The 25375-nt window shown below is 42.9% G+C and overlaps 1 protein-coding gene across 1 annotated transcript; it reads right to left on the bottom strand.

Annotated features, from left to right (window-relative positions):
• Positions 1-6825: 6825 nt before the first annotated feature.
• On the bottom strand, positions 6826-21330 carry LOC143982861 (gap junction alpha-2 protein-like). Its single transcript, XM_077481912.1, has 2 exons — positions 21292-21330; positions 6826-8007 (listed from the first exon to the last, which is right to left on the bottom strand). Exon 2 carries the CDS (start codon positions 7999-8001, stop codon positions 6997-6999), a length of 1005 nt encoding a protein of 334 aa, XP_077338038.1. The 5' UTR covers positions 8002-8007; positions 21292-21330; the 3' UTR covers positions 6826-6996.
• Positions 21331-25375: the final 4045 nt, after the last annotated feature.

Here is a 25375-nt window from a genome sequence, read left to right on the forward strand (position 1 = left end):
GTGTCTGTTGTATTTTACATGTCTGATGCAATTTACGTGTTTCAGGCTACTTTGTTTCTTACGTTTCCCGTGTTTCTTATGTTTTTCCCATGTTGGTTATGCATTCCCTTGTGTTGCGCGTTTCATGTTATTGCCCTTCGTTCGCTGCATTTCCGTTAGCTGGTACTTACATCCAGGATCTGTCACATCTACAGGTCCATACGGGCTGAGGTTTCGTTGTTAATGGATTGTCGTCCCACAATCTTCTCGCCTGTAGTCCACACATCATACATATACATTCACCATTACACCTTTTACTACTACCCACCACGGTCTGTTGGTACCTTAGCCCTGAGTGTTCATTTTTAATTTCCTGTCTTGGCGCTGCAGGTTGCTCTGGCTCACTGCTGCATTCATTAGGGTGGTGTTGTCATCAGGTTCACATTCATGTGCTGTTGGTCCTGTCATTTCTGCACCCACATCTTTTTACTTATTAGATCCCACGTCCTTATACTTATCAGGTACCAGGGGGATTGTTGTGTCACGGGCGATTTGTTTTATTAGGTTTTCTGGTTGTTTCGCACAGCAGGGTTGTCCATGTTCTTCCACCGCGTTTTACCCATCACGCCTATGGGTTTAACAGATTGAGGTGATCGTTTTTAATTGGCTTGTTCGGTGGCAAGTCTCCTCATCTGTTCTTACACCACTCACATTTTGTTCGAACTCACGTTTCTCATGCGGTTACATCTTATGCAGGTAAGGTTCTCATGCAATGTTACGGTTCTCACGCAATGTTACGTTTCTCATGCAATGTTTCGTTTCTCATGCAAATATTATGTTTTTCTTGCAATTTTACATTTCTCTAGTTTTCTAGGTTCTCTCGTTTTCCAGGTTTCTGTTATCTTTCCAGGTCTCTCATGCCCCAGGTTTTCTCTCGTGGTTTCATCGATTCACGTTCTCATGTAACCTGCTTTCTTATGCGGGGGGTGTTTTTTCTTGCAGCCTCGGTTCTTATGCTGCTCATGTTTATCAGCTCACGCTACTCATGTTTCTCGTTCGGTCACGTTTCCTTCTAGCAGGTTGCAGGCTTGTCACAGGTTTCTTTGTCTGCTCATGGTTCTCTCGCTAGTTGTGTTTCTGACCAGTTGGGTGTCGTTCCACACAACCTTTTTATTTCCTAGCTGCGTCCGGCCAGGATTTGCGCAATGGTATGGAACGATTGGTAAATCGGCCATTGCAGCTCTGTAGCTTCCACTGGCTCAGGGGCTTTGGTGGATCCCGGGACCCTCTTGGGGCTCGGGCCGGTATCAGTAGGCTCGGGTCTCGGAAGCAGGTACTGGCATCGCACTCTCTTCAGTTCCAGTTTTGTGGTGGATTGATTTTTCATTTGGCTGTCACAGCAGCCTTGATCTTTAGGTATTGTTTTAAATACCAGGAAGGCTCATGACACCGCTTGGCATGTTTTCCAGGCTCTCCAGTCTAGGTTTCCAGTCCTGATGGTTAACATCCAATTCCTATTGTCTTTTTGCCTCTTTCAGTTCGTAGGCCCACAGCACTTTCAGGGCGTTTCGAGTTGAGTCTCAGCATTTCATGTTGGATGACCGTTAGGTTCCTTTTATTTTCTGCACTTTCAATTGAAGCCATCCTCAGGGTTCCAGCAGAGTAGATCCCCTGATGTGCTCAGCTGACTTCCCAGCTGACTTCCCTTTTTCGGGTCTTTTTTTGTGTCGTATCTGACATTCTCTTAGGTCTCCTTTTGCGTTGTTTACCAGCTTGAGACTCAAGGCAGTGCTATAGCTGGCTTTTGTGGTTCTTAAAGCCAGGGGAGTGGTGCTTCTGGCCAAGGTCTCGCAGCATTCGGGGGGCGGCACTGTTATACTGGTTCTGGGAGGTGTGGTGCTTGGGGTTGGTTTTATGCCAGCTCGGTTAGTTGTTACATTGGTCAAACCCTGGGTTGGTCCTCTACTGCCTTTTCTGGCACTCCCCTTTCTGCAGCGGAATACATACTTCATTGCCACCACCCCAGGTTATTCGTTAATTCACTGTGTTATCTGGTTGTTAAGCTTTCATCCTACTGTGTTATTTTTGCCCCCTTTTAGGCATACTGACCATGTGACCCCGGCACACTTCAGGTCTGTGTTCTTTGTTCCTTTCCATACTATCCACAGATTGACTCCATGTACAAGTATAACCAAAAAAGCTTTGGCCATAAGTAGGCAGATGTAGTGCAGGGCAGCCTAGCTTGCTGCAAGAGGTAGCAGGTTAGCAAGTGTATATACTCACTTTCCAGCCTATTTGATATGTTCAGAGTTGTCTGGCCTCTATCATTGTCTCCAGCACCATTTTGGAAAGCCTGCTGTCCCGATAGGACCTCATATCTCGGGAGATTTGGTCGGCCATTTTTGGGTGGATACCTTATATAAGAAAGCCCAGCCACGTTTAGTTCAGTTCACGTGTGTGCATAGACAGGGATCGAGACCCCGCTTGTCAGGGAAAGTTAGGAGAAGATAGGGAGAGTGTTCCGGCTTGTGAAGGATAACTCAGGGTTCCTATGGAGTCCTGCATCAGCAATCCTGGTCAGATTAAAGATTCCCCATTGCAGATAATAAAACCGGTGCCCTCTCTGTGAGGGCGGGATAAGCGGATAAGATGCCTATATCCACCTGCTGATGGAATACAGTTATTACCAGGTAACGTGTGTAGCAGCCTCTACAGATATGCATCGTGTGCTTGGGTTTATACTGTGTTAGTCAGTGGAAAGTGCCTATAGTGCTGATGAATACAATTACCACTTACATCAGAAGTGACTGTACTGTGTATCTGTGCCTCCATGCTGGAGTGAAACTACGTGCCTTACTGCTGTAAATACTCTACTACCGTCCCTCCGGTAATAAACGTTGCCTGGTTTATAAAATCAGTACGTGTGTTTCCCTCTGTGAAAACACTACACTCTACCCCCACTTACACATACATCTCTTTTCAGGCTCTGGTGCTTTGCACAGGATGTATTGCTTAGCTGGAGTATAGTCTGCAGGGAGGTTCTGGACCTATCAGTCTTAATTAGTAAGGGACCAGGGATAAGATACATTTGCATGGAGAACACTTCGTGGAGTTTACGCTTTACTCTTATCCCAGTGGTAAAATGCAAGTCTGCGAGCATCTGCAAATCTGCCAAAGTTGCTAGACAATAGTAATACAGTAGTAGAAAAGGAATAACAACCGTGGAACCCTCAAGGCAAAAAAAACAAAAATAATTCCGTAACCCAGAAATATATATTTGCCAAGATCTCTCTGTGGCTGTTAAGATGACCAACTTGTGTGTTTAGCAATCTCTTAATGGGCCTCTTGGGGATTTCTGAATACAGAGCCAATAGCTTTTTATGCCGATCTTCACATTGCCAAATTCTTTAACACCTAAGCCCCCGGACATTCCGACCACAAAATATGTCGGATTTTTTCTGATGGATTTTGTCCGAAACTGGTGTTGCAGACACGCAGTCTGACAAAGTTGTCAGAAAATCCGATCGTGCGTAACGTGATGACGTTCATTCGTTACGACGGGACTACGTTCAGGTTAGTAGCCAATAGCTTTGGTCTCGTAATTTGATCTGAGCATGCGTGGCACTTTTTCCGATCTGAATTCTCTACAAAATGATCAGACAAAGTCCGATCGGATCATGTTGTCGGAAAATTTTATATCCAGCTCTCAAACTTTGTTGGTCAGACATTCCGACGGAAAAAGTCAGATGTAGCCCACACACGTTTGGATTATCCGACAACATGGTCCGATCGGACATTTTTCATCGGAATGTCTGACCGTATGTACGGGGGCTTAGACATTTTTGTTTTGTGTGGTATGATTAACATTACAAAGTTCAACTATGTTTTTTTTTGTGACCTTGATTAAAAATCTCCACTCTACAGGTATCTTCTCCAGTTAAGACCCCATTACAACAGGTACTCTTAACACTCCCCTTATTCAAAACTGCTACAGACGAAGTTGCTAAACTCCTTTCTAACGTCCACCTACCCCCTGGATCCAATTCCCTCTCAAACATTACGGTCTCCATCTGACTCTATCCTAGGCTCTCTAACTCACATCTTCAATCTCTCCCTCTGGCATTTTCCCCTATGCTCTAAATTTTAGAGCAGGGGCGCCCAACCTTTTGAAGAGCGAGGGCCACTTAAGCGACTTGGTAACTGGTCGCGGGCAGTGATAAATGGAGCCTATGGAAGAATGATCCGTGTCCGCGCTGTATATGCAGAGCGGACATGGACACAGCCCACTCTACTCTGTGGGCTCCCCTATCTGATCCAACCAGATGGAAGGGGATCCCCTTCTGTTTTTTTTTTTTTTTGGTGGATCGGATTGGAGGTAGGTGGGTGCAAATGGACACAAGTCTGTCCATTGAGGTGAATGGAGGGTCCGCGTGGGTTGAACCAATCATGTGAAAGGGGCCTAAGGCTGCTTTCACACTGATGTGCGGCAGTTTACCTGCACTGCAGGTGCAGTGCAGTGCACCTGTGGCTTTCCTGCAGGTTAGCTGCACTTTGCCATCAATGTCTATTATATCCTTCAGGTGTGGTGCACTTTCTGAAAGCACACCAAACCCGAAGATAATAACAGAAATCTATGGCTCAGTGCAGGTAACCCAAAGGTGCAATGCGCTGCACCTGCGGATCAGTTTGAAAGCAGTCCAGTAACCACTGCAGAACAGCTATGCCCATATATACACTGCTTTTAGTAATAAACGTACCTTTAATAACAGTCTTCCATTCAGGTATCGCCGGCTGTTGCTGTCACAGGCAGAATGCATTTGTTATCACTCCGCTTGGGACAGGAGCCGGCGCTATACAGGAAGCATTGGCAAATGTGGCTCTGCTCCCTTTGCAGCTGCTTGCTTCCTCTACCGCTGGCTTCATTTAAAACACCGATGCTCTGGGATGGTGGGTCGGCAACCCGTGATCAGGGCTTGAGAACCTGCTATCCCAAAGAAGGAGGTTGCGGGCCACATGTGGCCCCTGGGCCACTGGTTGGGCACCCCTGCTCTAAAACATGCTAAAACAGCAGACTGCTAAGTGATCTGGACTGGATTCCTGTGCACCAAAGGGACAGCTTCATGTGCACCACCTTACAGAAGGGACCCAATAAAAGCTGGCTAATACTGACAATTAGGGGCAGGCACCTGTAGTCACCTCCTGGAGTACCCCTTTGTCAGGAATGCATATCCCCCCCAATGGGGTTGTATGCGTAGTGTTCACACAAGGACCTTTATTTTTTTGGTTATTTTATGCCAATATTCCTAACCCTGTCTGCATCAGTTATAATTTTGCTTAATAGCACCACAGTTTAGTTGATTGCAATCTTACGGGTCGATGTTGACGTTATTTAGTACTGCATCTTTAAATATGTTCAATTGCCCATTTATGAATTCATGCATGGTTTAACTTCCATAATACAGTCTACCATCCAGTTGCCGGTGGTGTATTTTCTGTGCATTATTATAGAATGGTAGCTTAGTAATGTTTAAATTACAGGAGGTGTGTCAGTGGGGATCGAGCACCCACTGAACGATATGCCACTGGATATGTGATCATTTTTATAGACTGTACCCATCCTTATCTAATATTTTGGAGGGAACTCTACAGTGAAGCAGATTTACTAGAATCCAGATTTTATTTTTTAAAGAGTCCTGTTAACAAAGGGGCCCAAATGAAAGCGTTTAAAAACAGCGCATGTACAATATTTGAAGCATTATGTGAAAAAAATATTGTAATGCGAATTTTCACAGTTAAAAAATGGAACAGAGGGGTACTATTCAAATTGTCTTTTGTGTACCAATAAATGAATACTGGGAACTCTCTACAATACATAGGGTGTTTTTTTTCTGGGAATAAATGATATCCTAATCTAAAATTTCAATAAGTACAAATGCAGGTAATAGTGGGAACATACTTACTGCAATATTTTGAGTTATTTATTGGACTAAAATATACTGCAATGTTAAATTTCACAGTTACAAATGGATGTTCTTAATGGGGATTAAAGCAGTAGTAAAGTCCGCTTTGTGATTGTTACCTACAGGTAAGCCTGTAATAAGGCTTACCTGTTAGTAAAATTAATATCTCATAAATGTGCACTGTTTAGTAGATATTCACCCTGGATGCAGCTGGTGACGTCACCGATGCATGCCCTCTGAAGGTCCGGCATACTGTGCTGGACCTTCAAAGCACCATACCATAACCGAGGGCTCCCGCACGATGGTTTTATTTTGCAGGAGAATTTTTTTTTTTTATTGCATCCGTTTACTACCGCTTTAAGCACAAATACAGAGAACATACTCCCTACAATCTTTGAGGATCTTTTTTTCCTGGAAATAATTTATACTGTAATGTTGGTTTCCATAGTTACAAATGGCCGCTGGGGGGGGGGGGGGGTCATACTTAAATTGGAGCTTGAGCGCAAATAAATTGATACTGGTAATATACTCAGTACAGTTCTTTGGGTGCATTTTCTGGGTATAAATTACAATTCCTTGCCTATTAGGAAAAGATTTACCATTTATTGGCTTCAGTGGGGTTTGGATTAAAGTTCCCAGTTTCCTAAATTTGGAAACAAACCCATTCACTTATTACTAGTAACAACCTCAGCCCCACTATCGGTTTGCTTCATGCATACATTCTCACTGCTACCCGCCTAAACCTGTTACACATTTGTCTCAGCCTGATAATAGTGTATTTCTTTCCCTTCACTTTTTTACGTTTGGCTGGAGTGAGGGTAAAGTAAAAAAAAAAATAAAAAAAAAAAAAAAAAAGGGGGGGGGGGAACTCAATAACAAACCAGTGTAGGAAATAGTGAAACTTTTTTTATTTTGTTTTCATATTTTTGCTTATATAATGTGAATGCAAAATATCATCTGAGGTATAAGGTTTGGTTTTAGAAGACCAAAACATTCATGTGCTCACCCTGTGAAGCAACCCCTAAACCAGTTCACACAGTCTCCACCTGGCAAATAACTAGACATACTGTTGTTTGCTAGATGTCTGGCAGCTGCTCGAATTGGAAGCCAGCTTGGCATTTGAACTAGGGGCATTGGTAACTATCACAGATAATCCACTCTGGGACCAGCACTCAGATGATGCCTTGGTTTTATCTAGACAGTTCACCTGCTCTCCAGTGTTAATACTAGGCCAGTTGCTACTTTCAGAGTTTGGCTTGTAAACTGGTAGCTCCGTTTCTTGATCACTTGGTGTAGGATTAGGGTAAGATTGATGAGGATTGGTTGGGTACTTGTAGCCCTTAGTCGGATGGCAAGAAACTCTAGTATTAACAGTTTTGTTAAACTGTTTGCAGCCAAGGTGAATAAGTTCCACCAGATTCAAAAGCAAAGAGATAAGGGACACCACCAACATAAATATGATGAAAATAGTTTTTTCCATAGGTCGAGAGACAAAACAGTCCACCTTGTGAGGACAAGGTGTCCTAGTACACACAAAAACTGGAGGCATCACAAAACCATAAAGGTACCACTGACCAAAAACAAATCCGGCTTCAAATATGCTTTTGAAGACAACACTGGTGGTGTAGGTACACATTAATGCTCCTTGAATCTTAACCTTCTTGTAAGGAGATTCAGTTTTACTGTCACTCTTCACGTTTGATTCTGTGGCTTTAATGGTCTTCGCTTCATTGTTCTGGAGTTTCAGCTTTTCCTCTCTCCTAGACAAGTAAATCACATGACCAAGGTAGATCAAGGTTGGGGTGCTGACAAAAAGGAACTGCAGAACCCAATACCTTACATGCGAGATAGGAAAAGCCTTATCATAACAGACATTGGTACATCCTGGCTGTTCTGTATTGCAGATGAAATCAGACTGTTCGTCTCCCCAAACTGAGTCTCCTGCCAAGCTGAGGATTAGAATTCTAAAAATGAAGAGTACAGTCAACCAGACCTTTCCAATGAGGGTTGAATGTTCTTGGACTTCATCAAGCAATATTTTAAGTAGATCCCATCCTGCCATTTTTTACTGGAAAAAAAATAAAAATAATATCAGATGTATCAGTTTGAGATTCTAAGTGTAAACACGAATATAATTTTTTTTTATTCTTGGTCATGTTGGGCTCATCTCATTTTATGGAGTTTATAAAACCTGGAGCAAAGGTAAAAGTAGGTTTGTTGCAAAGAACGCAGTGTAATATTGACTGTCCAAGTACTGTTCACAGAACAGTTTTTACATTTCCTATGCACCAGTTTTTATTGACTCAATAAAACAAATATACATAACATTAACTGTAACCACTAAAAAAACAAAAATATGGATTGCATTTAAATTGTAGATGTTATAGCATTTAAATACGTCACTAATGTATATTAATTTAAAAAATGTAAAGATGTTTTTAACCACTTGGGATCCGCGCTATTGCCAAATGACGGCATTAGCGCGGATCTACTTTTCCGGGACTACGTCTATTGACGTCGTCCCGGGTACGAGCGGCCTGCGCGCGCCCTGAGGGGCGCGCGCGGCGCGCTCTGTGATCGGCGAGTCCGTGAGACTCGCCTGATCACCGATCCGTGCAAGGGGTCGATCCCGACCCCTTATCACGTGATCAGCTGTCAGCCAATGACAGCTGATCATGTGATGGAGCCGGTAATCGGCTATTATTCCTCCTCGCGCTGACAGCGCGAGGAGAGAAAAAAAAAGCCGATCACCGGCGGCCGTGATCGGGACATCAGTCCCGATCACGGCCAGCAATACAGCTGACCACCTGCCCCCTGCCAGTGCCCACCTGCCCACCGCAGTGCCATCCTGAATAAAAGTAAGTGCCACCCAGCAGTGCCCATAGTGCCCACAGTGCCACCCACAGTGCCACCCACAGTGCCACCCACAGTGCCCACAATGTGCCTCAAAGGTGCTGCACCCCAGTGCCGCCCATCAGTGCCCAGCAGTGCCGCCCATCAGTGCCCAGCAGTGCCACCTATCAGAGCCACCTATCAGTGCCACCTATCAGTGCCCATCAGTCCCATCTATCAGTGGTACCTATCAGTGCCCATCCGTGCCACCCATCCGTGCCACTTATCCGTGCCACCCATCCATGCCATCTTATCTGTGCCCATCTTTGCCCATCAGTGCCGCCTTATCTGTGCCCATCGGTGCCGCCTTATCTGTGCCTATTAGTGCCGCCTTAACTATGCCTATCAGTGCCCACCAGTGCAGCCCATCAGTGCCCACCAATGCAGCCCATCAGTGCCCACAAATGCAGCCCATCAGTGCCCACCAATGCAGCCATCAGTGCCGCCTAATCAGCGCACTTCAATGAAGGAGAAAAATGACCCGTTTGCAAAATTTTATAACAAACTATTAAAACATGATTTTTTTTTTTTTTTTTTTTGCATCTTTTTTTGTTTGTTTAGCAAAAAATAAAACTCCGAGCTGTAACTAAATACCACCAAAAGAAAGCTCTATTTGTGGGAAAAAAATGATAAAAATTTCATTTGGGTACAGTGTTGTATGCCCGCGCAATTGTCATTCAAAGTGCATCAGCGCTGAAAGCTGAAAATTGGTCTGGGACTGAGGGGGGTTTAAGTGCCCAGTAAGCAAGTGGTTAAACAGCTTTTTTTTGTCTAGAGACCTAAAAGATGTAAGTGGTACCAGTAACTAAAGATACTTGGCCTGCTTGGGATATCCATCTTAACTCCTGCTCTGGTGCTGGCCTCTTCTCACCGAAGATCTGGGCTGTGGGAAGTCCCTTGGCATCATCACATACAATGTAGGGCTATTGACCCTGGAATGTGACTGAGGCCATGAACAGATTAAAGAGGAGGCTGGGGGGGGGGGGGGGGGCTTTCTGGGGCAGGAAATATAGTATTACTCCTATTTTCAGAAAAGCTAGACATAATGAGCATTTAATCCTTGGAGTGTGGGAGGGCTTTAAAAATAATGTCTTGAGTTAGGCTTTAAAAAATTGATTGAAAGTTGACAGTTAAAAGTTTGAAAGCACAGGTTTGCTTGATGCATTTCAACACAGCGCACCAACATGCATGTATGATGGAAACAGGGTAGATAAACAATTGTAAATTAAAAATCAAAATAAAAAAGATTCCATGTGTCCTTCCATAGACCTGCTTTGAACTATGAACCAGCGCAATCCAAGTGTGAACAAGCCCTTAGGCAGGAATGCTAAATCAGATTTCCTAATATGCACATGGGCCAGAGCATGTAAAAGCTCACATCAAAATTGCTTGCAGGTAAACATAAAAAGTAGCTAAAACTACACACTTTTTGAATATACAGTACACTTTCCCTTCAAGCTGGCAATATAAAACATGTACATGGCCAGAAGTCAAGTCATGTAGCACAAGATATCATTGCACATGACTATTTTGAGCAAGAACTAATAATTCTAATAATAATAATAATTAATCGGACCTGAAACGGTGAATGGGGATGCATTGAAAGCCTGCTGTGAGCAATCCGTGCTGCAGTGTGAAACCAGCCTTAGTGGATCAAGGCAGCATAATGCAAACACCACAAATAGTTTATATTTATATGGAGGAAAGGTTGTAGGTTGCCTTGATCTATTAGCTTTAGTTGTCAATCTAGCTGAAAGTGGTTAATATTACTAGAAAATTCCCCCATGCAAATGGCTATTGTCAGTGTTTAAAGCAGTATTAAACCCAAAAACGAAAATGAAGACATCACCCAAACTCAGGTTATTGCTGCTGTGGAGATGCACCCTTAACTGTGGGACCTTTCCCAGCCCTGTGATGTGGATAGCAGATAAGAGTAAGTGCATATCTCTGCATGATTCATCTAGCCAAGTAAACTTTTCTATACACAGAATATTTACTTGTTTTTCAAAGAAAGCATTAGCTGGAAAAAGTTAAAAAAATGGACAGTCAGATGTAATGGATGTATGCCGGTTTACATCTGACCACATCCAAGTACTACTTCAAATTACAGAGACAAAGTGACCGGAATAAGCATTTACTTTTTTTTTTTTATTTAATTTGTAATGTTTTCTCTTTTATTGGACCACATCCAACTGGTCTGAGGATGAGGAGGAGCAGGTGGAAGAAAGGGAGGTCGGGCCCCTCAACCCTCCTAGGACCGTTAGCTCACCTCACCAACAGCCACTCTCGGAGGATATGATCAATCAGAAAGCCTGGTTGTGTCACTCTCTGGTATCTACAATATCTCCATAATCTATCCACCTTCTATACATTGTCTGTAATACATTTTCTCTCCATCCAAGGTGCAGTGGTAGAGTAGTGCTATAGGATGGTGACAGAGGGGAACAGAGATGAACCATTAAATAGAAGAAAGGATCTTTCAGTTGCTTGGGGGAAATGAAGAAAATAAAATGTAGTGACAGGGATCAATTCACTGATCTTTGAGATGCTCTCGCAACATTCTGCCACAGCCTGTGGCCAATGCTTGAAGACCTCTGGGGGAGCGGGAAAATAAGGTCATCTACACATTTATAGGAGCATCCAGGTCAGTGAAAAAAAAAAAAGTGGCATGCCAGCCCCACTATTTTCAGCTGCTCGTCTATCTGCAGCTCCTCTAGGTCCAACCCTATACCCAGATACCTTGGCCGTGCCATCCACAGCTCCTCCACGCCTCCCCCCTCATTCATGCCAGATCCATGCCATTCCCAATAGTTCTATTGAAACCACACAGCCCCCACTAGATTTTTCCCCAAGGGCAACTGTTACACATCATCTACTCTACCTCATATTATTACTGCAGTCAATTGTTTTCCTTTCAGAGAGAACATGTGCCAGGACTTAGCTTCATCATCCTGCTTTGAATCAAGTTTTTATATACAGTGTTTGGTTCTATTTTTTGCTTAAGATGGGCAGTCCGTCCACCCTGCACAGCAAACCAAATCAGGTCTCAATGGGTGTACCGATAGCAGATGTCACCAGTGAATGAAGCCTCCAAGAGGAACCTTTTTATAAAATGGTGAATGCGTTTTTCACTAAACTTTAATTACCGGGTACTCAATCACTCATTTAAAAACACATGCATCTGAAAGAATTAACTGTGCTGAATAGTGAACGTCCGATTCACTGCTTCATAAATATATGCCCCTTTGTAGAATTCATGAGCATGTTGTAACAATGTAGTGCAGATCAAATCCCCAGCAAATATACGAATGCTAAAAAAAAAGTTTTTAAATAAAGTTATTCCGTTTTACCCTCTATTAACTCCTACTTTACTGTCTTTACTTAGTGATCTTTACTTTTTTATATCCATATGTAGTGCTACCCCAGGGCTGCTGTAAGGCAGATACAAGGCTATCAGGGGCTGCTGATAATAGATGGTTCTTCCCTGATAGTACAGAGGTTGCCCACCACTATAAGCACCCATTCATGCACACTGGCTCCAATGACTCAATCTAGGGGATGTAAAAAAACAAAAAACACAAAAATAAACGCTTTAAACCAGGAGAAGGATTAGGGTGCAGGATACTCCAAAATGCTTGTAAAATAATAACAGGACACTCTATTCTATGCTCACATACAGTACATGGATTCTTCTAGGGTCACAGGAAAATGGCCAGTATTCCAAGACTTTATAAGAGCCATCCCCGTCCATAGCTACCTCTGGCACTTACATCCCAAAAGCACACAGTCACTAGGGATCACAATTCAGGGTCAATACTCACAAGTCCCAAGGACAGCTGCACACCTTCCATCTTCCTCTGGACACAGTCCAGTGAGGGAAACAATCCTTCTCCAGTCCAGATCCCTTATGGTGAAGTCACACAGACAGCTCCTCAAAGGCCAGCACCCATGAAAAAGTTAATTGGCTTCTGTCCAGTACTACACATATATCGTATATACACAACCTTTTCCTGTATGTTTCATTGATTTGCTTTTGTAGTACTGCATTAAATATATTTAAAAAATAAAACTAAATTTTTTTGCAAATAACTTCAAAATGGTTTGGCCCAGGGGAAGTTGGTGTTGTAATAAACAGGAAAAAACACAGAACAATATAATAATAATAATGTAATAATATCCCACACCGTCTACACATAGTTCTCAATGGCTGCAGCCACAAATGGCTCATTTATACTGTATGTTCCATAGCATCCATGCAGACAAAAACCTTAGCGAAATCCCATTTACATAGAAATATTGGTAAAAAAAAAACATTGCACATCACTAACAGAACACCATACCCACCTCAAAACATGATGGTGGCAGCATCATGCTTTGCGGAAGTTTTTCTACATCTGGAACAGTGGTTTTAGTCAAGGTAGAGGGAATTATGAACAGTTCCAAGTACCAGTCAATATTGGACCAAAACCTTCAGGCTTCTGCTAGAAAGCTGAACATGAAGAGGAACTTCATCTTTTAGCATGATAAACGACCCGACGCATACATCCAAATAAACAAAGGAATGGCTTCACCAGAAGGATATTAAAGTTTTGGAATGGCCCAGCCAGAGCCCTGACCTGAATCTGATTGAAAATCTGTGGGGTGATCTGAAGAGGGCTGGAGATGCCCTCACAATCTGACAGATTTGGAGTGTTTTTGCAAAGAAGAGTGGGCAAATATTGTCAAGTCAATATATATAATGCTGATGGGCTCATACCCAAAAAGGTGGAGTGCTGTAATAAAATCAAAAGGTATTCGTTTAAGGGTATGCACACGTATGCAGCCATATTATTTTAGCTTTTTATTTTTACTTCCCTCCAACTAAACAGATTTCAGTTTGTTGTTCAACTGTGTTGTACAGTTTATAGGTCACATTAAAAAGGTGGAAAAAGTTCTTAAATTATATATCTGTCTCATTTTTTTTACATCACAGAAACCTGACATTTTAGCAGGGGTATGTAGACTTTTTATATCCACTGTACATACTACATTGTCAAAATTATTGGGATGCCTGCCTTCACACGCACATGAACTTTAATGGCGTCTTAGTCCACAGAGTTTAACCACTTGCCTACTGGGCACTTAAAACCCCTTCCTGCCCAGGCCAATTTTCAGCTGTCTCACTTTGAATGACAATTGCGCAGTCATGCAACACAGTGTACCCAGATGAAATTTTTATAATTTTTTTCCCACACAAAAAGCTTTCTTTTGGTGATATTTAAATCACTGTTGGTTGTTTTGTTATTTTTTGTTGAAAAAAGAGATTGAATATTTGTGGAAAAAAAAAAAAATAAGTCATAGTTTGTTATGAAATTTTGAAAACAAGTAATTTTTCTCCTTCATTGATGTGCGCTGATGCAGCTGCACTGATGGGCACTGATAAGCGGCACTGATTGGTGGCACTGATGGGCAAAGGTAGGGGACACTGGTGGGCACAGACCATGCATCGGCGGCTCTGTGTGAGGGACCATTGTCTGACAAAGGCTGGTAAACCCCCCCCCGATACCAATCTTCTGTTTACATCACATGATCAGTTGTTATTGGCTGACAGCTGATCACAGAGCGCGCCACGTGCACCCTGCAGGGACACTGACAGCACATGCTCGGGAGGACGTCTATTGTTGAGGTTGAGTTGAGTTGAGGTCAGGCAGGCCAGTCAAGTTCCTCTGGACTCCCCTGAAACTGAGCTGCAGCATGGTGGCCAAGACCATACAGCGGTTTAACAGGACAGAGTCCACTCAGAACAGGCCTCGCCATGGTCAATCAAAGAAGTTGAGCGCACATGCTCAGCGTCATATGCAGAGGTTGTCTTTGGGAAATAGACATATGCTGTGCATTTTGCAATTTGTGTTTTTTTTTTTTTTTTTTTTTTTTTAACTTTACATTCACTGTGTATTCGCTGATTGCTAAGGAGCAGGCCGGGAAGCTGGCCGGCGCTTCCTTGACAGCTGATGACTTATCGGCTGTCAGCAGGCTTCCCTGCTGACAGCTGAGAGTAAAAAAAGAGTAAGAGTAAGAGTAAGTAAAATAGTAAGAGTAAGAGTAAAAATAAAATAAATTTGTCAAAATTTTTTTTTTTTCACAAAACAAAACGATGTGGGGTCCCCCCAAAAATCCATACTAGATCCTTATCAGAGCATGCAGCCTGGCAGGTCAGGAAAGGGAGGGGGTGAGCACATGCTTCCCCCCCCCACCCTAAAGCACCTTATCCCCATGTTGGTGGGGACAAGTGCCTCTTCCCCTTCAACCCTGTACAGTTTTTTGACAAGTCCTTTATGAAAAATGTTGTTTTCTTCCCCCGCTTCTTTCTCTGGTGTTTTTCTTCCCACACTTATTCCTCCGGTCTTCTTTCTCTGCTGACGCGCATGATGAGTTAGTAACGTCACAAAGGGCAGAGTCTCCTGAGGACTCCATCCAATGGCCAACTCCCATAGTTACAGTATCTCACAAAAGTGAGTACACCCCTCACATTTTTGTAAATATTTAATTATATCTTTTCATGTGACAACACTGAAGAAATTACACTTTGCTACAATGTAAAGTAGCGAGTGTACAGCTTGTATAATTTGCTGTCCCCTCAAAATAACCCACACAGCCATTAATGTCTAAACTGCTGGCAACAAAAGTGAGTACACCCCTAAGTGAAAATGTCCAAATTGGGCTCAAAGTGTCAATATTTTGGGTGGCCATGTTAGAAGTTTTTGAGTCAATTCATATTTTAAGTGATAAAAGTTTCTGAAAATATATGCAAGTTATATGTACGCTAATAAGCGATGGTCACTGAAGGTCACAGAACAACACAGAGTACAGAGAGGAGTGGTTTTGCTGAGTAGGTACTTCTATTTTTGAGTTACTACGTCAAGACAATGGGTGGAGTTATGCTTCTTATCTTTAGACTGAACCATATTAGGTATATATGCAAATATGGGTGTTATTAGGATATGCTGACATAACATTATGAAAGAGTATAAGAATGGAGTAGGATTATGAGAGTTGGGGAAGATCGGTGGGAAGAGAAGGAACTCTACACTTTGGAGAATGCAACATCAGAAGTCACTCCCTCAGAATCCATTACCATGCAATATGTTACCAGATGTCAGTCTTGTCTTTGCTTATGTTTCTGAACAATAAACAACCTTTCTTGAAGTATTCTACTAAGAAACTGATTCTTAAAAGTAAGTTGGAAATGCGGCCTTGGATAACGACATACAAATCTCCTCTACACACATCCTCTAGGAGAGAGGACATTGACTGACACATTTATACAAAGACTTTGCTAATTCATCCTGAAACGCCCCTGTGAGTATAGTAGAATACTACAGTAATATGTATTTTACTAGAATATGCAGAGTATGGAGTTTTTACCTATATCTACACACTTTCTTTCAGGCCACAATTTTTTTTTCCAGCACTGGCTTAACCCTCTTGGGCATGGAGTTCACCAGAGCTTCCCAGGTTGCCACTGAAGTCCTCTCCACTCCTCCAGGACGACATCACGGAGCTGATGGATGTTAGAGACCTTGCGCTCCTCCACCTTCCTTTTGAGGATGCCCTACAGATGCTCAATAGGGTTTAGGTCTGGAAACATGCTCGGCCAGTCCATCACCTTTACCCACAGCTGCTTTAGCAAGGCAGTGGGCGTCTTGGAGGTGCGTTTCTGTTGAAATACTGCCCTGTGGCCCCGTCTTCGAAGGGGGGGGGGGTCATACTCTGCTTCAGTATTTCACAGAACATGTTGGCATTCATAGTTCCGTCAATGAACTGTAGCTCCCCAGTTCCGCAGCACTCATGCAGCCTCAGACCATGACACGCCCCCCACCATCATGCTTGACTGTAGGCAAGACACACTTGTCTTTGTACTCCTCACCTGCTTGCCACCACACTTGACACCACCTGAACCAAACACGTTTATCTTGGTCTCATCAGACCAGAGGACATGGTTCCAGTAACCCATGTCTGCTTGTCTTTAGCAAAACTTTTGCAGGCTTTCTTGTAAATCATCTTTAGAAGCTTCCTTCTGGGATGACAGCCATGCAGACCAATTTGATGCAGTGTGCAGCATATGGTCTGGCTGACCCCCCCCCACAAAGACAACCTCTGGATATGACAATGACCATGTGCACGCAACTTCTTTGGTCGACCATGGCAAGCCCTATTCTGAGTGGAACCTGTCCTGTTAAACCGCTGTATGGTCTTGGCCACCGTACTGCAGCTCAGTTTCAGGGTCTTGGCAAACTTCTTAGAGCCTAGGCCAGGGGTATGCAATTAGCGGACCTCCAGCTGTTTCAGAACTACAAGTCCCATGAGGCATAGCAAGACTCTGACAGCCACAAACATAACACCCAGAGACAGAGGCATGATGGGACTCATAGTTTTGCAACAGCTGGAGGTCCGCTAATTGCATATCCCTGGCCTTGGCCATCTTTATGTAGAGCAACAATTCTTTTTTTTTCAGATCCTCATAGAATTCTTTGCCATGTTGAACTTCCAGTGACCAGTATGAGAGAGTGAGAGCTATAACACCAAATGTAACACACCTGCTCCTCTTTCACACCTGAGACATTGTAACACCAACGAGTCACATGATACCATGGAGGAAAAATGGCTAATTGGGCCCAATTTGGAAATTTTCACTTAGGGGTGTACTCACTTTGGTTACCAGTGGTTTAGACAATTATGGCTATGTGTTGAGTTATTTTGAGAGGATAGCAAATTTACACTGCTATACAAGCTGTGCACTCTCTACTTTACACCGTAGCAAAGTGTTATTTCTTCAGTGTTGTCACATCAAAAGATATAATAAAATATTTACAAAAATGTGAGGGGTGTACTTACTTTTGTGAGATACTGTATATATGCGATATCAAAAGGGGACATGTCTTTTTTTTGATTTTCAGCTGGTTGACGATGGAGGAAGAAAAACCCCCCCCGGAGAAAAGACATTTTTAATAGGACTTGTCAAAAACTGTCCATTGTCTTTTGTCACACGACACTAGTTTTTTGGTGAATGGGTGGGGGTACAATGTACCCCATACTCATTCACATGGGGGCTCGGATCTGGGGGATTCTGATGAGCCCCCCGCTCGCAGACCCCCACAACCACCAGCCAGGGTTGTTGGGAAAAGGCCCTTGTCCCCATCAACATGGGGTGGGGAGGGGCAGAGCTCCCATGCCCCAAAAGCACCGCACCCCCCCCCCCATGTTATAGGCATGTAGCCTGGTATGGTTCAGAAGGGGGGCGCACTTGCACGTCCCTTTCCTGACCTGCTGGCTGCATGCTCGGATAAGTGTCTAGTTTGGATTTTGAGGGGAAACACCCCACGTGGGGGTGCCTCCTCTAAATCCATACTAGGCCCGAAGGCCTGGTATGGAGCTGGGGGAGCACCCCACGCTGTTTATTTTTTTAATCAATAGTTTTTATTAAAGTTTAAATTTTTATCAAGACAAATGACAGAAATTATGACTAAATAACAGATCAGTTACACGCTGTTTATTTTTTGACAAACTTTTTTTGTCGCAAATCTTTTTTTCTTACATTCAGCTGTCAGTGGCAACCAGCTATATACAGCGGATGTAAAAAAGCAAATCGCAAAGGCAACATGCTTAGATGTGAATCGAGCCTTAAACCTGAGTTTTGCTGCTCGAAGCTCCAAAATGCTCAACATCCAAAATGACATGTATTACAATGGCGATTGTTCACATTTGAGCACCCAGGTGCCTGTAGCTCCATGCCAGATGCTCTAAAAACTACATGAGCTACTTTTGAGGCAAAATTGTGTATATTTGTCTCCATAGACTTCAATGGGAATGCCTCAAAATACTGAAACCAAGTTCAAGGGTTTTTTTTTCTGATATATTTCAGGCATTATTGAGCCTGTAAGAACTGGCCCACCCCACCCAGAACTTTCCATTGGCTGAAACAAAAGTGCCTGAAGCTTGAATACACAAGTGAAATCTTTAAAATACGTTGCTAAAACACTCATAAACATTCTAATAAAAACAGCTGAAAGCAACACTGTTCAGGTGTGGATGCAGCCTGTTGCACATATTTTTAACCTGCACTAAGAGGGCTTTCACACTACGCCGCCCATAGCGTCGGCGGTAAAATGGCGCTATTTTTAGCGGCGTTTTACCTTCGGATTTGCTGCGCATTTCGGCCACTAGCGGGGCACTTTTACCTCCCGCTAGTGGCCGAGAAAGGGTTAAAACCGCCCGCAATAGCGGCGTTTTGCCCCATTGACTTCAATGGGGAGCAGTGGTGGAGGAGCGGTAAACACACTGCTCCTTCACCGTTCCAAAGAAGCCACTGGCAGGACTTTTCCTGACAGCGCACCGCTCCAGTGTGAAAGCCCTCGTGGTGCAGCAGTTTGAGGGCAGATTGCAGGCGCTATTTCTAACGCTATAGCGCCTGCAAAACTCCCTTGGTGGGAAAGGGGTCTAATATAAATGTAATTCTGCAAAGAGGAATTCATAATTTGCTAACAAGCCAACCCTTTCATCAACACTGCTAAAAGATATAGTATAGCACTAGCCCTAACGGATAAAGTGTTAGCTCATGCTTTATTGTTTTGCCTCAAAAAATCAACTATGGGTATTATATTGTGTAAATTATATATATTATATAAAAATCCCCTTCTATTGGTTGAACATTTTTTTTCAACCAAACAATGCAACTCTGCCCATATGGCTGTTTCTTGTATTTACTACAATAAAAGCGTTATCATAACCCAAACTTTTTTTGTATTTCTAGTAGACTGTATTGTACTTGTATTTACCATACAACAATTAAATAAAATAAAAAAAAAGTACATACAGGGACTCCTGCAGACTCGTCTGAGGAAATATTTTGCTTTTGACGCCCAAAGCAACATTCAGATGTCAGCTTGCAGTGACCGAAAAATACTTTCTAGATGCAATCCGTCACCCAGCCCCACTGCCTGTAGCCTGTTAAAGTCTATGGCAGAATGCCACTGGACAAGACTGAATGCTGTATAATATAGGGCCTGAAACAGGTACGACTCAGAAATGAAAGTCAGGGTAAATCTAAAATTTCGAGTCTCCATGAGAGTATGAATAGAAAGAAAATTGTCCAAAGGAGACACTTGTTCCCATGCCATCTGACTAAAGGCTTGTTCATATAGGCAGCCAGGAGGTGGTAAAAATAGGAGAGTCATGGTTTAACTGTCTCCCCCCCCCCCCCAAGCTGCAATGGCAGCCAAATGGGGCTATACATATGAAGCAAAAATTATACCCAACGCAGTATCACCACCAATTCAAGTGAATGGCCCATGCTGCAACTGTGTGTAATACATGCGTTTGTGGTGCAGGCTATTCAAGATTGAAACAGTCGGTAAGCAGGCAACATATCTCCTGTCAACTGCCCTCTGAAAAGCAATTCACTGCGGTTCACTTTTCAGAGGGGAAACAAGGGATGCTACAATTGTGAACCACCTCTTAGGCTGGATTCACACCTATGCATTTTTTTGTGCTTTTTACATTTTGCAGATTTTACAGATCATGTTCCATAGGAAACAATGTTAAATGGATTGTACTGCAAATCTGCAAAATGCACTAAAACTGCATAAGTGTGAATCCAGCCTTAGAGGTGGGGGGGATTTCCTTCACCTTAGAAATAGATCTTCTCAATCCACAGGACACAGGTCTACAGGACATTAAATGAAGGGAAATCTTTCTACTTTGCAGACAGCAAAAAAAAAAAAAAAGAAAAAAAATTGACAATGGTTTTAACCTTCCCTTAGTTTATCTAAAATATGAAAATAATTTGTTTTATGTATAAGGGTTACAGCCCTTTGCCTGGATTCATTAGAAAAACGTACATGGGCAGGCTTGCAGGATATAGCAGAATGGTTTCCCAACAACCCCTATTCCAAATGGATATAACTCAAATTTTTCGTTTAGATCAGCGGTCTCCATATTGCGGCCCTTTGCTTACTTTTATCCAGGCCTCGGGACACTATTTAATCAGTGGGGCATAATCCTACCCCACACACTGACCCCCAATGAAGGAGCACAATTCATCCTAATGGCACCAACAATAGGGCATGGCTTCTTTTCCCAGGGATGTTGGGACCTTTTCTACTCCCAATGGCCACAGTCCACTCCCAGAAAAGTCTGAAGGACAGTAAACTGGCCCTTTGTTTAGAAAGTTTGGAGACCCCTGGTTTAGATTGTTGTTTCCCTTACTTTGCAGCTGAGAGAAAACAAGCCTGAGGATATAGAGGTAGCTGGGCATGTGATCAGCAACCATGTAAAAGGCCTTCTACCGTTAAAATGCAGCTTCTCCAGAAGACCTAGCCACTGTGAGAAGACCCTACTTGATTGCTTCATGCAGTACTTTATGACAAAATAGATATTTTATTTTCATTCCCTGTTTTATTTATTCAGAGAGAAATGTCCTTACCTGGTGTCTGGTCTGAACTAATCTGACAGCTTCACATCATGGTAATGAACATGATTATTGCCACCTGTTGATGCCTTTAACCTTTTTTTCACTATTAACATGTTCAGGGCAAGGTGTGCGACACAGGTTAAGTCAAAATATCAATATCAAACGAACAATGCATGCAGCAGCTACTTTTTGCTTTTATTTATTTTCCCTAAAATGATCTTTTATTAACAGCATGAATTGCTTTACAGGATGATCAGTCCTCACACTGGTAAACATACACATATGATGAAATTTACCTGTGGCATTGAAAGTGCTCACTGACGTCTGTTCGCTGCTGGAATGTAACTAAAATTGTGCGTGTTTCCGTGTGCTGCAGTTTTTATTTTTTATTACTCAAATAAGCAGGAAGATCAGGAGATCTAACCTTGCTGGCACAATGCTTGTTCCTGGTCAATTACTCAGAAATGATGCAAGTAAAAATATCCCATAGTTTGTAGATGCTATAACTTTTGCACAAACCAATCAATATGCTTATTGGGATTTTTTGCAGAATACATATTGGCCTAAATTTATAAAGAAATTTGATGGTTTCACTTTTTTGATTCAATGTTTTATAGCAGAAAGTAAAATATATATATATATATATATATATATATATATATATATATATATATATATATATATATATATATATATTTTCAAAATTGTCGGTCTTTCTTTATAGCGCAAAAAAATAAAAATGCAGAGGTGAACAAATACAAATGAAAGCTCTATTTGTGGGGAAAAAAAGGACACTCGTTTTTATTTGGTTACAGTGTTGCACGACCACCCAATTATCAGTTAAAGTAACGCAATGCTGTATCGCAAAAAAATGGCCTGTTCATGAAGGATGGTAAATCTTCTAGAGCAGGGGTCTCAAACTGGTGTCCCTCCAGGTGTTGCAAAACTACAAGTCCCATCATGCTTCTGCCTTTGGGAGTCATGCTTGTAACTGTCAGCCTTGCAATACCTCATGGGACTTGTAGTTTTGCAACAGCTGGAGGGCTACCAGTTTGAGACCCCTGTTCTAGAGGTCAAGTGGTTAAAGCTGAATTAAACCTCCCCCCCAATATAAAAATGGGCCCCCAGAAACCTTTAGCGTTAAAGTGGATGTAAACCCTCACATATACCCAGTTAAGTGAACAGCCTCAGATGATACTTTAAGGATGAAACAAATCTCCCTACATAAGTTTTACATGTATATCTGCTGTCTTCATTTTGCTATATTCTTTAGAATTTTTACATCAAGTAAGAATTTCTACTTCTTCATTCAGCAGTGTCATTCCAACATACTGTGTGACAGCTGATTGGAGGAAAGGCACACCCCCCCTCCCACACACACATTGGCTGAGGATGGAAAATGCTTTCAGAGCTGTACTGTGACAAGGCAAGCTCTGTGCTAATCTATTTATAGCAACCTCCCCGACACACATTCCAAACTGCTTTTATCTCCCATCTCAGAGAACTTGTCAGAAGGTCATGCTGATAACAGCGCTACGGAGCAGCACAAACACACAAGACTTAAGCTGGATACAGACTATACAACGTTTGTTGTTCAATTTCCTTTAGATTTACCTTCAACTATTCAGCTACAGGCATCATTCAGATATCAGTCTTTCCAACCGGCGATTCTGTGCACGATAAGAACGATCATAGCGGTAGTTCCGCTGCTTGATTGTTCTTATAGGTGACGGGAGGGGACAACCCCCCCTCTCACCGCCATCCGGTGCTTCTCCGGCCTCTCCCGTGCCATCGAGGGCCCCGAGAAAGAATTGCCCACCGCCGGATGACGAGCATAGAGATTTCCGGTGACCAGATGGTCGGTCACCAGTCATCTCTATGGCCTGGGTGCAACCTTATGACATCACGCACAGGTTCCCGTAAATAAACAAAGCTGCGATTGCGGCTGTCAGCATGAGATCGGTAAACATTTTTTCCCGATTTCATGCTTTCCAGCCTGGAGGAGAGATGTGGGGTCTTATTGACCCCGCATCTCTCCATAAAGAGGACCTGTCACACACCATTCCTATTACAAGGGATGTTTACATTCCTTGTAATAGGAATAAAAGTGATAAAAAAAAATGTAAAAAAAAGTGCAAAAATTAAAAAAAATTAAATAATAAAAAAAAAAAAGTAAAACACCCCTGTCCCAGTGGCTCGCATTCAGAAACGGATGTAAGTGCCATTCAAACCACACATGTGAGGTATAACCACTTGCGATAGAGCCTGTGCAACGATTCTAGCACTAGACCTCCTCTGTAACTCTAAACTGGTAACCTGTAAAAATGTTCAAAGCTTCGACTATGGAGATTTTTAAGTACCGAAGTTTGGCGCCATTCCATGAGTGTGTGCAGTTTTAAAGCATGACATGTTAGGTATCTATTTACTCGGCGTAACATCATATTTCACATTATACAAAAAAACTGGGCTAACTTTACTGTTTTGTTATTTTTTTAATCCATGAAACTGTTTTTTTTCCCAAAAAAAGGCGTTTGAAAAATGATTGCGCAAATACCATGCAAGATAAAAAGTTGCAATGACCGCCATTTTATTCCCTAGGGTTTCTGCTAAAAAAACACATATAATGTTTGGGGGTTCTGAATAATTTTCTAGTAAAAAATTATGATTTTTACATGTAGGAGAGAAGTACCAGAATAGGTCTGGTATTGAAGCGGTTAATGTGCTAGAATGCATAGCATAGTGCAACAGTACAGCAGACTTGACAGGCAAGCAACCCCCTCCAGCCCTGCAGTGTCAGCGCTCCTGCCCCACACATCCATCGTCTTTTGGGTTCCAATGCTTCGGCTACTTGATTTGCCAGGCCACATTGATTTCACTCCCATGCATATGCACAGCAGTCATCATCAATGCACACAATGAGTTGCCCATTCACACCCACAACTCTCTGGGCTCCTAGACCCAGGGGAGATACGTTTCTCCTTTCCTACTCCCATTGGCCACAGTCCACTCCCAGAAAAGTCTGAAGGACAGTAAACTGGTCCTTTGTTTAGAAAGTTTGGAGACCCCTGCTTTAGATTGTTGTTTCCCTTCCTTAGCAGCTCAGAGAAGACATGCCTAAGGATATAGAGGTAGCTAAGTATGTGATCAGCAACCATGTAAGAGGCCTTCCACTGTCAAAATGGGGGTGCCAGGAAGGAGACTAATAACATGCAGTTTCTCCAGAAGACCCAGCCACTGTGGCAAGACTCTCCTTGATTGCTACCAGAGTACTCTGGTTCTAATGGGGTGGCTTTGCTGTGTCCTCAGGCCTTGGCTCCCTCCAACTATTTCTCTGTGTTACCAGAGTTACCCTGGTATTCATTGAGGGATACTGTTAATGTGGATAAACATAAGTAGCTGTTTGTGTTCTGAAATAGAGAATACTCAGCTACACTTCCTGTTGTTAAGAAAGGCCCATAGTCAGAAAAGAAAGAGAATGAATGCAGGGCCGGCGTGGCAAGGTTAAAAAGGGGCTTGGTATGGGTAAGGTGTTTCTGGGCAGTTTAGCATTACTAAAATAGCACTTACATGATTGGTGGAGTAGGCGGTAGCAAGTGGGGCTGCAGAAAGGGGAGATTTGGTTTTCAGTCAGAGGAGAGCATTTTGAGACAATTGGACAACCGGCAACCTCGGTTTTAGAGGTGGACAAGGTGGCGCCCACATCCGGGGGTGCTGAGTTGACGCTGGCTGCCACATCTGTATAAACTGTGGTTGAGGGTGGTGCAAAATCTGAGGTGAAAGTAGGGGAAAGGCGTCAAGGACAGGATCCATGCGTCCGGTTCTGCTAAGTGCGAGGTCTATGTATGCTTTGAGGGCCTGTTGGGTGTGCACTTGAAGCCGGTCAGTAGGGACACAATATAGTGAGGCGAGCATAAAAAAAAAGACTTTTCAAAAACGACAAACTTTTCTTCTTTAACCACATTTAATGATGTCCTCAGTAGGGATGAGCTTCGAGTTTGAGTTGAACGTAAGCTCGCCCTGCATACATGCAGTTCCGCCCTCGCCGTGCAGGCAACCGCAGGCAGCAGAGAGATTACATCATCTCTCTGCTGCCTCG

The sequence above is a fragment of the Lithobates pipiens genome, unplaced genomic scaffold (assembly GCF_037356315.1).
Source record: "Lithobates pipiens isolate NorthernLeopardFrog02 unplaced genomic scaffold, aLitPip1_a1.2 Scaffold_16, whole genome shotgun sequence".
Taxonomy (NCBI): Eukaryota; Metazoa; Chordata; class Amphibia; order Anura; family Ranidae; genus Lithobates; species Lithobates pipiens.